The sequence below is a fragment of the Neovison vison genome, chromosome 8 (assembly GCF_020171115.1).
Source record: "Neovison vison isolate M4711 chromosome 8, ASM_NN_V1, whole genome shotgun sequence".
NCBI lineage: Eukaryota > Metazoa > Chordata > Mammalia > Carnivora > Mustelidae > Neogale > Neogale vison.
This window is the reverse complement of record NC_058098.1, coordinates 43,401,628-43,419,214: the sequence shown is the minus strand read 5'-3', so window position 1 is coordinate 43,419,214 and position 17,587 is coordinate 43,401,628. Positions and strand designations below refer to the sequence as shown.

Sequence of the window (17,587 nt, the reverse complement as noted above, 5' to 3'; positions counted from 1 at the left end):
AGGTTCTAAAAACATATCAAAACACCCAAGTTCGGGACGCCTGGGTGGCTCAGTTGGTTGGACGACTGCCTTCGGCTCAGGGCGTGATCCTGGAGTCCCGGGATCGAGTCCCACATCAGGCTCCCAGTACCATGGGGAGTCTGCTTCGCTCTCTGACCTTCTCCTCGCTCATGCTCTCTCTCACTGTCTCTCTCTCTCAAGTAAATAAATAAAAAATCTTTAAAAAAAAAAAACAAAACACCCAAGTTCTTTTTTTGCATTTAGTGAACTCAGAAAGGTCAACACCAGGGGCTTCTGCCCTTGGAAGGACCTCCTCTCCTCTGCGCACCTTCTCCTTTGGCTTCTCAGTTGCCACTCTCCCCAGGGTTCCCTCCTTTCCCCATCTTCCTCCACTCCACTTTGCATGTGACAAGCCTTCAGGGCCCTGTGCACTCTGGTTTTTCCTCTCCATTCTCATATTTAAAATTCCACTTTCATGCCACCAACTCTCCCATTTTCATTTCTGCTCCAGATATCTGCTGTGAGTTTGTGTTTCCAAATACCTTCTTTACATCTCCATTTCCATGAGTCACAGATGTCACAAAGTGAATAGATTCTAAAAGGAACTCAGGATTTCCAACCCTGTTGTATAACAAAGAATGTGTCTGATCTTTGTTCTGGGTTTCTGGCACAGAGCTTCTAAAGTCCTCAGAATCTCCCATGTGATAGGAATGGGTTTGTTCTTCATGCCCCTTGATCACCTCTGACTTTATGTTAGTAAATCAGTTCAAATGAAGAGCTGGTCACCAGAAAGACCCATCATGTGAGTCATTGTGGCAAATTATCAAACTTGAGGGAGTCACAGAAACTCCCAAATTTGCAGCCCATTGGTCATAAATACAGATGACCTGGGGACCCCTGAAATGAACCTGGAATCTGAAAAGCAGCCTTGTTGGGGACATGCCCCTTAAACTTGCTGGGTGGGAGCTAAGCCTGCATGCTTAGTGCTGGGACCGAATTGCAGTACAGCGGTTGGTGTTAGAAATCCACAAGCCATCCATACTCCACTACCTGGATCATCACTATCTAAATAAATGGCTCCAATGTTTACTAGAGTCATAAGTGACTCATAGTTGCCCCCTTTCCCTCTCCCCAGGTATCTAGTCCATCAACAAATCTTCTCACTCTTCAAAACATACCCCCAAGTGCCCTCTTCTCTCCTCTGCCATGTCATCCTGTCACATGTCCGCCATCTCTCACCGGGATTTCTACCACAGCTCTCTCACTTGTCGCCCTACTGCCACACTGTTTCCCGCTCCAATCCATTCTCCACAGAGAAATAAAAGTGATATTCCTAGAGTATATACTTTTCTTTTTCCAGATGGTGGTTCTTCTCTACATCCCTCAAGCAAATCCATTTGTTCCTACCTCAGCATCTCAGCACGTGCTGGTCCTCGATCTGGTATATTCTCCCCCTATTCTTCGTACATCTTGCTCCTCTCCTTCAGGTTTTCAGCTCAAAGGCTTTCTTCTCAGACAGATTTCTCTGACCACGAAGACTAAAGCGTCCCTGTTCCCCATTATTTCCCAGCACCATCCCATTGTTCTTCCCTCATATTCTGGCAACTTTCTCTCTCTCTCTTTCTCTCTCTTAATGTTATTTAATTACTTAGAAAGAAAGAGAGAGAGCATGAGCAGAGGGAGGGGCAGAGGGAGAAGCAGAGTCCATGCTTAGCAGGGAGCCTGCTCCGGAACTGGATCCCAGACTGGGATGGAGACCTGAGCCAAAGTCAGAGGCTTAACTGACTGAGCCACCCAGGTGCCCCCATACTCCGGCAACTTTCAGTTACTCTAGTGCCTGTTAGGCTGTGTTCTGATCATTCATGTCTCTCACAAGCATGAGATACCCTTGTATCACAAGGCGATACCCTTGTATCCGAAGCATCTAACACAGTACCCAGAGCTCAGATAATATTGGTCAATGAATAAGAGTGTGAATATAGCTCTTTGATTAACAATGTACCCTAACCTTATAGTATGGCTGTGGCTGTTCTAGGGATTCTACCCAGACCCAAAGCGCAAGGTACAATAGACCATCTCTTCTGGATCCTTCCTCTGAAGCTGGGACATCTTGCCCGGAAGCCCCTCACTCTTGGCTCGCCACAATGAGGTCACATGACCATGCTTGACCCAAACGGTGAAAGGGAGATGGGACTTAACCCCACCCCATCCCTACCCACCCACATGACTGGCTTAGAGGAAAGGTTCTTGCCTCCAGGCTACCCCAGGTGGTTACAGGAGGGGTGTGTGTGAAGAGAGGGACTGGAGCTGTAGCAATGTCTGGAAGTTGTTACTGTTAGGGTCCCTAATCAAAGGAGCCAGACTGATACAAAGCGAAGGTCAAGCAAAGCTTTATTTCATGCCAAGCATCGAGAATCAAACTGACTGGTTAGGGCCGTCTCTTGCAAAGAGGCGACCCCTCCCAGCCTCACAAACTAACTTTTATAGAGGTAGTTTAGCCAGGCTATACACAGGTGGCCAATGAGATTACAATACACAGAGAAAACTGCACAATCATGCTAAGTCTGCCACGCACAGAAAAAAACTACTAGGTAACACACGGGTGGCCAATTGAATTTCAATTTACCCTAGTAGATATATGTGCGCCCCACTGATTGGATGTCTTCACCTGGCCTGACCCGCCCCTGTATCTAGGCTTTGCAAGTAAGTTCCTCTGGGAGGGACAGGGTCAATCTAAGTTTACTGCAACAAAATGGCTCCCCCTGATTAAGTAGGCCCTTACAGTTACTGGCGTTTAGTGACCGGAGAATTTGAAATGCTGAGGCTCTTGCCACACCTGGGGCAGTCCACAAACGGGATTGTCCCATCCACAGTGCCAGCAGTGCCCGCTTTGAGAAACACAGGACCAACCGGGCCCCGCCCTCCAGATGGAGCTAGACCCCCTAGAGCATGGATGGGGTGGACTCACCGGTCTGTAATAAAGCAGAAACCGAGGCAGTGAATGTAGGGAAAGCAGTCAGCCGTGTCTACCGAGAGGCCGTTTTCAGCTCAGTGCCATGTTGAGCAAGTTTTATGGAAGATGCTTCTGCCTGAATCCTTTCAGTTATCTCCGTAAATTCCATAAATTGAAAGCGGGATTGCTGAATCAAAGGATATGCCACTTTCCATTTTGATACTCACAGCTAAACTGTGCTGCTGAAGACGTATGTTAATGTCTGGCTGTTACGGGCAAGACGTATCGGCAAGTATTTTTTTTTTTTTAAAGATTTTTGTTTATTTATTGGACAGAGAGAGATCACAAGTAGGCAGAGAGGCAGGCAGAGAGAGAGGAGGAAGCAGGCTCCTCGCTGAGCAGAGGGCCCAATGTGGGGCTCGATCCCAGCACCCTGGGATCATGACCTGAGCCGAAGGCAGAGGCTTAACCCACTGAGCCACCCAGACGCCCCCGTATCGGCAAGTATTATGCGACAAAGTCCCTGGGGTGCCAGGAGCCAAGCGGTGGAGGACTATAGGAGGGGACTTAGAGTTGGAAGGTGTTCACACCAGCTTCTCAGGACTACTTAAGACATAGTTTACTCCTGTTAATAATAGCATGGACACAGAGCACTTTTCTTTTTTTAATTTATTTGAGAGAGAGCGAGCGCACATGAGCGAGGGGGAGGGGTAGAGGGAGAAGCAAGCTCCCCACTGAGCAGAGAGCCTAATGTGGGGCTCCATCCCAAGAGCCGGGATGACGACCTGAGCCAAAGGCAGCAGCTTAACGGACTGAGCCACCCTGGCACCTAGCAGAGAGCACTTTCTCAGTGGAATCTCATAACCCTGTCAGCGGACTGGGTAGATATTATGCCTCTTCATCAAAAGGAATTGAGGTTCAGAAACGTAGAGGAGATTTTTCTATCATGGAAAGTTAAAAAAATTTTAATAAATAAGGAAATGGGATTTGCTTGGAGTTACATCAGGTGTAACAGAGACCCAAGTAACAGTGTCTTGAATTGCACAGATCTCGATTCTTTTCTCATAAAACACTGCACCGGTATGGTCTTCCACAGGGCCAGACAAGTCAATTCATTTTGCTGTTGTTGCTGTTGCTGTTGCTGTTGTTGGTTTTTTTTGTTGGTTTTTTTTTTAAAGATTTTATTTATTTATTTGACAGAGAGAGATTACAAGTAGGCAGAGAGGCAGACCGAGAGAGAGGAGGAAGCAGGCTCCCTGCTGAGCAGAGAGCCCAATGCGGGACTTGATCCCAGGACCTTGAGATCATGACCTGAGCCGAAGGCAGCGGCTTAACCCACTGAGCCACCCAGGCGCCCTGTTGCTGTTGTTTTTAAAGATTTTATTTTTTAAGTAATCTCTGCACCCAGCATGGGGCTCGAACTCAACCCTGAGATCAAGACTTGCATACACCACTGACTGAGCCAGCCAAGTTTCCCTTGTTTTTTTTTTTCTGCCATTCCTTGGGAGTAATCTTCATCTAAATGGTGGAATGGTCGAGACTTCTCACAGCCACCTCCTTGCTCCTCCAGTAGTGTGCGCTCTCTCTCTCTCTCTCTCTCTTTCTCTCTCATAAATAAATAAATAAATAAATAAATAAATACATTTAATACTAAAAATTCATTTTGCATATGCAACCTTTCTCTGATGATATGGGATGCTCTTGTGTCTCAAATCATCAACCACCATTCTATTAGACAGCAAATAAATACAGTCAATGGATAGACTATTAGTCAAACTGTTACATCCACTGGACTAAATTCACTTGGGGTCCAAAATTTACTGGACTTTTATTTTTAATAGAGCCCTGATAGTAGTTTTTCACTTGTTATCTGCCCCTCACAAAAGCATAAAGCAATCTGGTAACTTGAGCTTTCTGACATTTGGATTCTAGGAAAACAAAAAGTTTTCAGCGTTTCTTTCCAAAACTTGTCATCAATAGCTCCCTCACTGCTTTACGAGACAAAGTTAGCATAATGCCAATGGCTTCAGCTTTGGCCCCTGAAAAACCTCACTTTCTGTCCCATCTCTGCCACTCCCTGTGTGGCCTTAGGAATATGGTTAGATCTCATTTAGCCTCTGTCTTTTTATCTGTAAAGTTGGGAAGACTATCTTCTTCAGATTGTGGCAAGGAGTAAATGTAATACAGCTCTCAGAAACTGATCTTGAAGCAAATCTGCAAATAAACATATCTTTACAATGACATACCCATCATCTCTGTCTGGGCCATATCTGTCATTTTGGAAATGATAGATCATGTAATTCATCTTAAAAGTCTAATTCAGAGAGGTGAAGCAGAGCTCCCCTGAATTTTTTTTTAAGATTTTATTTATTTAAGAGAGAGAATGAGAGAGAGAGAACATAAAAGGGGGAAGATCAGATGGAAAAGCAGACCTCCCTGCTGAACAGGGAACCTCATACAGGACTCCATCCCGGGACTCGATCCCAGGACTCCAGGGTCATGACCTGAGCCAAAGGCAGTTGCTTGCCAACTCAGCCTCCCACAGGACCCTCCCCTGAATGTTTAAAGCCCAACACTCTGCGTGCTAGAGCACATTGGACACAGTGACCCCAAAAAAGCATGATTTTTTTTTTTTTTTTTAGCTCCAGCTGGTGGATCTCTAATGCTTAGGAGAACCTTAACTCTGTTGCTTGACTTCTGCCACTTGGTCATATTTCTGGTTCCATCAGTACAAAACTGTACGATTTTCTTCTCTAAAAAGAAACTAAGTCCAGGAGAATCTCATGTGGCATTTTGATGTATGCTGAATCTGTGATGGAAAAAAATAGAAAACTATGGCAAGATAGTCCTCTGATATCATATCACCAGAAAGACACCCTTCCCTAACCCCCACCATGCATGCCTGATCCCTTCCATGAAACCCACTCAAATTACCTCCTTACCTTGGATGTGACCCTTGACTCACTATAGTCTTTGGGCAAGCCTGGTGATGGAGTCACTGACTCCTGGCCTGCCAATGACGGAGTTCTGTCAGGATGCTGTAAAGGAAAATTTTCCAAAACTTGCAGTATTAAGTGAAAAGAAAGACAGAAAGTACATTTAATGTCATTATGGAGGACTGTGTTTAACAAGCAGTGATACTGTGACCTGAAATAAGAAGTATGTATTTTGTCTTCCTTTTTTCCTGATACAGAGTTCCTAAAATTCTTGGAATTACCAAAGTGATGAGAGTGATAAGTATGTCTTTTGTTACATTAATGAGTTGACTTTTGGACCCCACCTAAAGGATGAAGGCTAGTTGTCAGGAGACGCAATCATATGACTAGAGGGTGGGAACTTTCAGTCCCAACCCCAACCCCTGGGGAGCGGGGAGGGGCTGGAGATTGAGTTCCATTGCCAATGGCCCAGGATTTAATCAGTCATGCCTCTGTAAAGAAGACTCCATAAAAACCCAAAAGGACAGGGTTGGTTTTGTTGTTGTTTTTTTTACGATTTTATTTATTTATTTGAGAGAGAGAGTGAGAGAGCACAAGATGGGGGAGGGCCAGGCAGAGAAGCAGACTCCCCACCAAGCAGGGAGCTGGGAGTGGGACTAGATCCTGGGATTACAGGATCATGACCAGAGCCCATGGCAGTCGATCAACCAACTGAGCCACCCAGGGGACCAGAACAGGGTTCTGAAAACTTCCTGGCTGGTAAACACGTGGAGACTGGAGAAAGGCATGCTAGAAGAGAACAGGGAACTTTCCCCACACCTTGCCCTGTGCATCTCTCCCATCTGTTTGCTCCTGAGTTAACATTCTGTCATCTAGTCAGTAAAATGTTTCTGAGTTCCATGAGCTGTTCTAGCACATTAATTGAACTCAAGGAGGGGGTCTTGGGAACCTTCGATCTATAGCTGGTAGGTCAAAAGAACAGGTAACAACCTAGGCTTGAGACTAGTGTCTCAAGTCCAAGGAGGGTGTTGTTGGAAAAGCTGACTGCCACAGGAAGAAGCACAGGTGAGGAGGACCTGGGCTGTGATTGTGATCTTGGGGGGGAGGTGACAGTCTTGCAAGACTGAGCCCTTGACCTGTGGAATCTGATGCTATCTCTCGGTAGATAGTGTCAGAATGGAGTTGAATTATAGAACACCCCCAAATGGTTCCCAAGAATTGCTGTGGTGCCTGGACCCCCACCAGACACACAAGACACACAAGACACACACACACACACACACACACGCACGCAAATTGGAATTGGGCCCAAGAGTTCTTTTATAGGCCCACTCAAAGATTCCTTAGTTATCTGGGGGAATGTGCCTCAGTTTGACCTATCATTAACCTGTGATTAAAAACCTAGGTTTCGGGAGCCTGGGTGGCTCAGTTAGTTAAGCAACTGCCTTGGGCTCATGGCCATGATCCCAGACTCTCAGGATCGAGTCCCATATTGGACTTAATACTTGCTGGGGAGTCTGCTTCTTCTTCTGACCCTCCCCCCATCTCATGCTCTCTCTATTTCTGAAATAGATAAATAAAATCTTTAAAAACAAAAAGCCTAGGGGCGCCTGGGTGGCTCAGTGGGCTGAAGCCTCTGCCTTCGGTTCAGATCATGATCCTGGGATCAAGCCCGGAATCAGGCTCTCTGCTCAGCGGGGTGCCTGCTTCCCCTCCTTCTCTCTCTGCCTGCTTGTGATCTCTGTCAAATAAACAAATAAAAATCTTTAATTAAAAAAAAAAAAGGCTAGGGGCACCTGGGTGGCTCAGTGGGTTAGGCCTCTGCCTACGGCTCAGGTCATGTCAGGGTCCTGGGATAGAGTCCCTCATCGGGCTCTGCTCAGCAGGGAGCCTGCTTTCTCCTCTCTGTGTGTCTGCCTCTCTGCCTATTTGTGATTTCTCTCTGTCAAATAAATAAAAATAAAAAATCTTAAAAAAAAAAAGCCTAGATTTCGTGAAGTTACACATTAGCTTGTGGATTTGGGGCCAATAAGGATAAAAGTGATTCCTGTCTGGTAAACAAATAAACAAAACCCCAAAGTGTAGGTATTTACCCCCCTATAGAACATTAACCAGAAATCCTATTCTAACATTTCTTTCTCCAGTGCCTAAATTATCCTGCTTAACCAACTGAGCCACCCTGATGCCTCACCAATGCCTTTCAGGCATACTCAGTAATCCACAGGGCAGGGCACTAATAAAAAATGACTGAGTCTCACAAGAGTGGATGCCAAACACCATCTTGGGAAGAGGCTGCTCAGACTAGCTCTAGTACTGCAGAGTGGGGGTTTGGGAGAAGAGAAGCTGGTGTGCAGTGAGAGAGGCAACAAGGCAAACAAGAGCCCAAGCAGGCTCAGTGAGAGGCTGGCTGCCTTCCCGAGTTGGGTACCAGGCTCTCGTAAGACCTCAACATACTCAGCTTTAGTTCTGAGCTGGCCATACACATTTTTTATAAACACCTCCTTTCTGATTTAAGCTTACTTGTATGGGGTTCTTACTTGCAATGGTAATAGACTAAGTAGAGACCAGTGCAGCACTCTAGGGCACAACCCACGTTGTCCTGACTTTGTATCCCCCATGTCTAGAATACTGGTAGCCACAGTTGGGATATAATCCACATCTGCTGAAGGAATGAGGGGTACCTGTACTGGTCCTAGTAAAAAGGTCAAGTCTTTTTAATTCAGGAGTTACAAAATCTAGTTTATAATATACTTCCCAAGTACCCAATAGTACTTAAAGAGCTGCTATAAATCCGAGGCTGAAGGTGGGAGATTGGGTGATTGTAACCTTCAAAGCAGTGCTAAAGCCCTATTTGCCGGCAACAAGAGAGAAATAGAAAGTTACATGAAACAGTCTCAGAAAACAGCTTACGGACGCTTAATGTGAAATTTCACTTCAACCTTTTCACTCATGTAAGTAATGAGGGACACCTCTGAAATACCCAAGTTGACTTTTCCTCAAGGACGTTATTTACTGCATACCACGAGTGTTTATATTTTACAGCAAAATTAAATTAAATGGATACACTTTTCATAAACATAAATTGGAAATCAAGGCCTCCATGAAATGCATATGCTGAACCAAAGTCCCAGTTTTCAGCATTCTGCAGTTAATCACGAATCTCGTCCAGGGCCACCAGTCCACGATTTGAAAAAGTTGATGATCCTGACAGTGACTGGAACAAAATCTTCCTTGTATGTGACAATTGTTTCCAAGTAAAACCCTTTCGGGGGCTCAAGCAATTCATTTCTTGGGACATCCTTTTGCTCTACTTCATCACCTTTGGAAAAAAAAAAAAAAGGAACACCTGAATTATTACCTTTTAAGACAGCAGTCCTTAAATTATTAGTTAAGTCTTGGAAGGAAATAAAATAAACTAAGGTAGGAATCACCCCTAACCCCGTCAGATTCCTGACACTATTTTCTCCCTGTGAAAAAAAGAAAAATAAACATTGACATGACCACTATAGACACTGAAACGTGTTTAAATGCTCAATACTGGACACGTGTACTTTCAGGCCGCTGATAATCTTCAAATCCAAATGTCATCTTCAGCACGGTTTTTAGAGAACAGCTTTCCTGTTTCCTTTTCCGAATGGCTTTTAGTACATTCGGATCTGTGCAACTGCAGTTTTAGGATATTTCCCTCCTTTAGCAAGTCCCGCCCATCAACTCCGCCCGTTCAGCCCCGGGCAACTAGAATCCGCTGCAGGAATCTACAGATCTCCAGCACATCTCTAGAGGCTCGGGGATTTCCTCTTCCGCCCGGTAACCGGTTAGACTTTAATACTCCTCGGCGGGTGGAAGAGCTGAAACTGCTCGCCAACAGCGACCGGGCTCACCGAGGCATCCCCTCTTTAAATAAATCGCCGTCCCGTGTTTTTGACATTCCCTCTGGAATCTTACCCAGATTCATCAAATAAACAAGCAGCAGATAGGATTGAAACGATAGTTCCGGGCACATTCCCCTACAGCGAATTGCTCGCGACAATGGTTTTGCAGAATAAACCCGGTGCCTTGCAGCACAGCGAAGCCGCTTCTGTGACCCTATCAGGACGCCCCACCGAAGGCTGCCGGAGGGTCGTACCTGGTGGCTTGTGCTTTTTCCGGCTTAAATAAAACACGGAGCCCACAGTGGTCCAAGCGCCCACCCCATATAGCACGGACATCCGCCGGTACCAAGATGTGGCCTGATCCGGGCGCATCATGCAGCTCGGGGAGGGTTTCCACTCCGGGAGGCCCAGGGCGGAGGCGGGCCTTCCTGCCGGCGCGTCACAACCGCCGCCGCCTCCAATGGAGAGCCGATTCCGGGAGGCCACTTCCTGCAATGGCCCGGATGCATCCTGGGGCTTGTAGTCCCGAAAGTGACAGCACCCCCCCCCACCCCCCCCACCCCCCGCCTTGGACCCTAAGGTGTAGGGTTCAGGGGGCTTCCGGGCTGCGCTGCTGAGGAACAGCCTCGCCTACCACGTGACAGCAAATGACGACTTCTCTGAACAAGCTTCTAGCGTGGAAAATTATAACACCGGCCTAACACAGGATTCAGATGGTATTTGTAAAGATTAAGTATCCTCCTCCAGCAGCTCTCAGATATGCGAGAATGCCTGTCTACCCCCGAAGCTTTCCCCACTTTTCTTTTCTTTTCTTTTTTTTTAAGATTTTATTTATTTGACAGAAAGAGATCACAAATAGACAGAGAGGCAGGCAGAGAGAGAGAGAGAGGGAAGCAGGCTCCCCGCTGAGCAGAGAGCCCGATGTGGAACTCGATCCCAGGACCCTGAGATCATGACCTGAGCCGAAGGCAGCGGCTTAACCCACTGAGCCACCCAGGCAACCCCCCCCCCTACTTTTCTTTCTAGAACCCAATCCGGATGAGTCTTGGGTCCCCTCTGGTCAAAGTTGATCTTTCCACTGGTCTGGGTCCTATGCTTTACAGCCTCCTCAGGATTACGCTCTAACTCTACTCACATCTCAAAAACACATCTCCTTTTGATGAGGGACCAGGAGGCTGGTTGAGGGCAAAGCAAAAGCTGGCACCTTGCACCCCCTCTCCACCCGCTCCCCACGGTAATATGTGTGACATTCCTCAGGCACCCCTGACTGCCCTAAAAGAAAAACAAATAGTTAGCTTGCAGAGATCACAGTCCTGCAAGACAGGAGTCTCCCTTGGTTTACAGAAGTCCTTGATATTTACAACAAAGAAGTTACCTTATCAATAGCCCAATTTCCAGAGGGGAACAATTCAGTTCCTCAAGCCCTACTGTCACCCTCCCCTCCATAAACAATACTGAAGGAGGCTTGAGGTAGAAGGAAATGTAAATAAAGTTAAGTTTTTTCTAAACCCAAATCTCACTAACAAGGATGCTTGATAGCATGGATGTGACATTCCACCAGGAAACTCCCAATTGTCTTCTTGCTTCATTAGAGGGAAAAACAGCCTTCGCTTGATAGTAACCAGGCCTTCAATACCCTGACAGTCTTCTTTACCCTGATAGCCCTTCTAAACACCCGCTTTGTCCTCACCTACCCAACTCCTGTGTATATAATCAGCCACTCCTCACATCCCCGAGGCAGCAGCTCTTTCTGCCCAGGGGTCCTGTCCACGTGGTTTAATAAACCGCCATTTTGCATCAAAATGTCTCAAGAATTCTTTCTTGGTCATTGGCTCCAGACCTCACCCCACCGAACCTCACCTAGGTTCAAGAACTTTATCACTTTGACTCTGTCTACCTTCCAGCTTTTCTCTTAACCATGCATTTCTAAATTCAAAGCATAATCTACCACCACTCCAACAGACCAAATTAACTTTGAGAGCAGAAGTGATGTACTTGCCATAGCGTGGACATTCAGTAAATTGCCATATCCAGTAACTACTTTTCAGCCATAGTCAAATTTTATCTCTAAAGCATTTGACACCATTGACCATACCTGCTCCTTTCATAGCTTCAGAAACATAATTTTCTTCTGTATCTCTGTGTCCATCAGGGCTCTTTCCACTTCTCCCACCCTTTAGAAATTGTTTTGCAATACACAAAAATTTAACTCTAAATGGATCATAGGCTTAAATGCAAAAGCTAAAACTACAAACCTAGGAGAAAACACAGGAGAAAAATTTGCCACCTTGGGATGGGTAAAATTTTTTAGAATATAGACAGCATGAACCATAAAACAAATACTGGTAAATTGGGCTTTTTCAAAATTAAAACTTTTGTTCTTCAGAAGTCACAGTTAAGAAAATTAAAGAAGCCACAACATATTCAAATACCTATATTTGACCAAGGATTTCTATCCAGAATATAAAAGGACAACTTAAAATTCAATTATAAAAAGACAACCCTACTAAGAATCAGGCAATAAATTTGAGCAAACTCTTAACAAAAGAAGATATACAATTGGGGTATCTGGGTGGCTCAGTGGGTTAAGCCTCTGCCTTTGACTGGGGTCATGATCTCAGGGTCCTGGAATCAAGCCCCACATGGGGCTTTCTGCTCAGCGGGGAGCCTGTTTCCCCCTCTCTCTGCCTACTTGTGATCTCTCTCTCTGTCAAATAAAAAAAAGTTAAAAAAAAAAAAGATATACTAATGGCCAATGATGAGGGAGCAGAAGGCTGGTTGAGGGCAAAGCAAAAGCTGGCGCCTTGCACCCCCTCTCCACCCGCTCCCCACGGTAATATGTGTGACATTCCTCAGGCACCCCTGGCTGCCCTAAAAGAAAAACAAATAGTTAACTTGCAGAGATCACAATCCTGCAAGACAGGAGTCTCCCTTGGTTTACAAATGTCCTAGAGATTTACAACAGAGAAACTATCTTAACAGCAGCACAATTTCCAGAGGCAAATAACTCAGTTCCTCAAGCCCTAACATCACCCTCCCCTCCATAAAACTGAAGGAGGCTGAGGTAGAAGGAAATGTAAATAAAGTTAAATTTCTTCTAAACCCAAATCTCACTAACAAGGACACTTGATAGAAGTGTGAAACTTTATCTCTAAACTTCCAAGATAGTTGTCAGCAATCATTCCCAAGCATATGACCCACTGATATACATCTAAAGGGTCTCACAAGAAGAGAGTCTTACTAGTAATAAATAACCTTTCTCCCAACAATGGCTAGCCCCTCAAGGTCCTGGAGACCTTGCTTCCAAAATCCTTAGAGACTAACATCATCCCCTTTGTCCTCACCTACCCAACTCCTGTGTATATAACCAACCACTCCTCAGGATAGCGGGGCAGCAGCTCTTCCTGCCCACGGGTCCTGTCCCCATGCTTTAATAAACCACCATTTTGCACCAAAGATGTCTCAAGAATTCTTTCTTGGTCATCGGCTCCGGACCTCACCCCACCGAACCTCACCTAGGTTCTAGAACTTCATCAGCCAATAAGCACAGGGACCTCATTAGTCATCGCAGAAATGCAAATTAAAACCACAAGACACAATTGTGCACCTATTAGAATAACTAAAATCTATATTAAGAATACCAAGAGTTGGGGTGCCTGGATGGCTCAGTGGGTTGGGACCTCAGCCTTTGGCTTGGGTCATGGTCCCAGGGTCCTGGGATCAAGCCCTGCTTTGGGCTCTCTGCTTGGCAGGGAGCCTGATTCCCCTTCTCTCTGTGCTTGCCTCTCTGCCTACTTCTGATCTCTGTCAAATAAATAAATAAAATCTTAAAAAAAAAAAAGAATACCAAGAGTTGTAAGGATTTGGAGCAATCAGACCTCTTAACTGGTGGAAACATAACACATCACAACCTCTTTGCAATACTGAAAGTTTCTTAAAAAGTTGAACATATACCTACCATATTACTCGACATTCCATTCCTAGCAATTTATCCAAAAGAAATAAAAACATATCCACACAGACATGTAGATGGACTTTCACAGAGCTGTAGTCATAACAGCCAAAAAAGGGAAACAACCCAAATCACCATCATCCGGTGAATGAATAAATGAGAAATGATATACAACTTGGTAATAAAAAGAATTACTGATACATGCAGCTACATGGGGTAATCATAAATGGATTATGCTAAGTGAAAGAAGCCAGACACAAATGAAACTAGACAAAACTCTAGGAACAAACTAATATACAGTGAGACAAAGTTGACTAGCAGTTGCCTACTAAGGAAACCAACGGGGGCGGGGGGGGGATAGAAAAGTTCTGTATGGTGATGGTGGTTTCATGAGTGTACACATCTGTCAAAACTCATTGAACTGGGGATCCCTGAGTGGCTCAGTTGGTTAAGTGTCTGCCTTTGGCTCAGGTCATGATCCAGGGGTCCTGGGATTGAGTTCTGCATCAGGCTCCCTGATCAATGGGGAGTCTACTTCTCCCTCTGCCCCTCCTCCCCACTTGTACACTCACCCACGCTTGCTCTCTCTCACACACACACAAATAAATAAAATCTTAAAAAAACAAACAAAGTGGGACACCTCGGTGGCTCAGTGGGTTAAGCGTCTGCCTTTTGCTCAGGTCATGATCCAGGGGTCCTGGGATGGAGTCCCACATTGGGCTCCTTGCTCAGCGGGGAGCCTTCTTCTCACTCTGCCTGCTGTTCCTCATGCTTGTGTGCTCTCTCTCTCCCTCTCCCCCTCTGTGTCATAAAAATGAAAATGTGTTTTTTAAAAAAAAAAAAAGGTGGGGGGTGCCTAGGTGGCTCGGTGGGTTAAAGCCTCTGCCTTCAGCTCAGGTCATGATCCCAGGATCCTGAGATCGAGCCCCGTGTCAGGCTCTCTGCTCAGAGGTGAGCCTGCTTCCCCATCTCTCTGCCTGCCTCTCTGCCTACTTGTGATCTCTCTGTCAAGTAAATAAATAAAATCTTTAAAAAAACAAACAAAAAACAAACCTGGTATTCTGTTGCAAGATTTGTTTTCTTCTCATCCTGAGCAACTTTGCTCATGTTATTTATTTTATTTGTTAATGACTGAAATCTGCTCCAAATTCTCCTGAAAGAAAATCCATTTTAATTACAACCAACCTGCTGGGCATTCTGTTATCTCTCACAAGCTCCCTAAACTCAAAATGTCCAGAACTGAATTTATCAGTGCTAGAAAAGAAAGAGCAAAGAACTCCTTCCCTCCTTTTCTGTAATTCAGAGAATAATTGATATATCACCCAAGCCAGAAACTTGAACTCAGACTCTTGCCTAACACCCTACCTCTGTCCAAACACCTGCTTCTGTTCAGACCTCACCTGGATTCCAGCTTCTTCCCATCCATCCTGCCACTCTCCTACTGTTTTTGTTTTTTTAATTTTTTCTCCTACTGTTTTTAAAATCCCTAACAGGGGGGCGCCTGGGTGGCTCAGTGGGTTAAAGCCTCTGCCTTGGGCTCAAGTCATGGTCCCAGGATCCTAGGATCGAGCCCCGCATCAGGCTCTCTGTTCAGCAGGGAGCCTGCTCCCCCCCCACCCCGTCGCCGACTGCCTCTCTGCCTACTTGTGATCTCTGTCTGTCAAATAAATAAATAAAATATTTAAAAAAAAAATCCCTAACAGGTCATTTCCCCTGAGGTCAGAGGCTTTCTTTGCCTTCAAGATGGATTTCAGAGTCTTCATTAGGCACACTGGGCTCCATGCTTTCCTCCTCAGGATAGCTGCTTTCCATACACTACTCTCCGCCTCCATGTTCTCTCTGCAAACAGCCACCAGTACCCAGAGGTAGGATCTGTATGGCAGTGTCTTCTATGTTAGGTCTCCCAGTGGTGCCACCTCACCACCTAAACTCCTTGTCACTGAAGAGAACACCAGTGCAAGATAGGTCTATTACATTCTACCTTCTGTTATTTTATTTTTTAAAGATTTTATTTATTTATTTGACAGAGAGAGAGATCACAAGCAGGTGGAGAGTCAGGCAGAGAGAGAGAGAGAGAGAAGCAGGCTCCCGCCAAGCAAAGAGCCCAATGCGGGGCTCGATCCCAGGACACTGAGATCATGACCTGAGCCGAAGGCAGCGGCTTAATCCACTGAGCCACCCAGGCGCCCCTACCTTCTGTTATTTTAAAATGGAAAGGCCTGGGGCGCCTGGGTGGCTCAGTGGGTTAAGCCTCTGCCTTCGGCTCAGGTCTTGATCTCAGTGTCCTAGGATTGAGCCCTGCATCCGGCTCTCTACTCAGCGGGGAGCCTGCTTCCCCCTCTCTCTCTGCCTGCCTCTCTGCCTACTTGTGATCTCTGTAAAATAAATAAAATCTTTAAAAAAAAAAAAAAGGAAAGGCCCAAAATGGAATAGTTTCAACCTTAATCAGATTTCTGTGCTCTTCTATATGACATACTCAATTAAAAATTACATTCATGGGGGGCCTGGGTTGCTCAGTTGGTTAAGTGTCGGACTCTTGATTTCAGGTCAGGTCTTGGATCTCAGGGTCTTGATTTCAGGTCAGGTCAAGCCCCGTGTTGGGCTCCACGCTGGGCATGGAGTCCACTTAAAAAAAAAAAAAATCCCCCAAGTAAGAAAAATATTCTATGAGAGGCACCTGGGTGGATCAGTGGTTTAAAGCCTCTGCCTTTGGCTCGGGTCCTGGGATCACGCCTGGCATTGGCTCTCTGTTCAGCGGGGAGCCTGCTTCCCTGCCTCTCTCTCTGCCTGCCTCTCTGCCTACTTGAGATCTCTGTCAAATAAATAAAATCTTTAAGACAAAAAGAGAAAAGAAAAAGAAAAATATTCTATGGAAAATGTACACAAAATAAAAGCCCTTGGCATTTAAAATGTGTTAAACACCTTAAGATAGGAAAGGCCCTCCAGAACTCATACCAAAGGCAAAAGGCTGTAATACAAATTCAAAATACAAGAAAGAATCAATCCAGATGGCTCAACATCCAATTGATAGAGGAGTTTCCAGCTTTGTTTTTCTACATAGGACTCAGTACCTTCTAATAAATCATGTAATTTACTTCTAATTTTTGTTGTTGTTGTTGGTCTTCCCTAACTAGAATATATACTCCACCAGGGCAGATATTTGTTTTATTGGCTACATACCCAGTGTCTGTAAGACACTCCATACATAGCAAATACTGAAAAAATATTTGTCAAGTGAATGAAAAAATAGTTCCGAAGTTCTGAGAGAAAATTGTTTTGGGCCTAGAATTTTATACTCGGCAAAGCTAAGTATGAAGACTGAATAGATTCAGTGAATTATCTCCCATTAACTTAAGATACAGCAAATGCCTTATGGGATTAAAGGAATTGTAGAACGAACCCAGACTTCCAAACAAAACAAATTCCTGGATGACTTGTCAGCAGTTGGGCGGTGATTAGAGAGGAGATCAGTGATCTCTAAAGAATGGACTTCAGGGCACCTGGGTGGCTCAGTTGGTTGGTGATTGCCTTTGGCTCAGGTCATGATCCTGGAGTCCCAGGAATGAGTACCTGCATTGGTCTCCCTGTTTCTCCTTCTGACCCTCTCCCTTTTCATGCTCTCTCAAATGAATAAATAAAATTTTAAAAAATCACCTGCCCCCAAATTAGAAACTCTTAGGGAAAACAACAAATACACAAAGTTATGATGCAAAAAAGAAGCAAACCAACCTGAGAAGTGCTAGAACATAAGAATGTAAATGACTGATTTTGTCACTGGGAACATTTTCCTTCAAATGGTGTAGGGACTGGGACAGCAAACCCATGGAGAAAAATGTAATACTACCTGACTCAAACAAGGACATTGTTAACATTA

The 17,587-nt window shown here is 45.2% G+C and overlaps 1 protein-coding gene across 1 annotated transcript; it reads right to left on the bottom strand.

The window, feature by feature from the left end:
- Nucleotides 1–8,874: 8,874 nt before the first annotated feature.
- Nucleotides 8,875–10,186, bottom strand: SMIM26 (small integral membrane protein 26). Its single transcript, XM_044262396.1, has 2 exons — nt 10,016–10,186; nt 8,875–9,208 (listed from the first exon to the last, which is right to left on the bottom strand). Exons 1-2 carry the CDS (start codon nt 10,134–10,136, stop codon nt 9,042–9,044), a joined length of 288 nt encoding a protein of 95 aa, XP_044118331.1. The 5' UTR covers nt 10,137–10,186; the 3' UTR covers nt 8,875–9,041.
- Nucleotides 10,187–17,587: the final 7,401 nt, after the last annotated feature.

Bases quoted from the DNA above. Each gene is read 5' to 3' on its own strand.
- SMIM26 (XM_044262396.1), bottom strand. From the start codon at position 10,136: ATGATGCGCCCGGATCAGGCCACATCTTGGTACCGGCGGATGTCCGTG. The intron at 9,209-10,015 runs GTACGACCCTCC...TTTTTTCCAAAG, and splicing joins GAAAAAGCACAAGCCACCAG to GTGATGAAGTAGAGCAAAAG.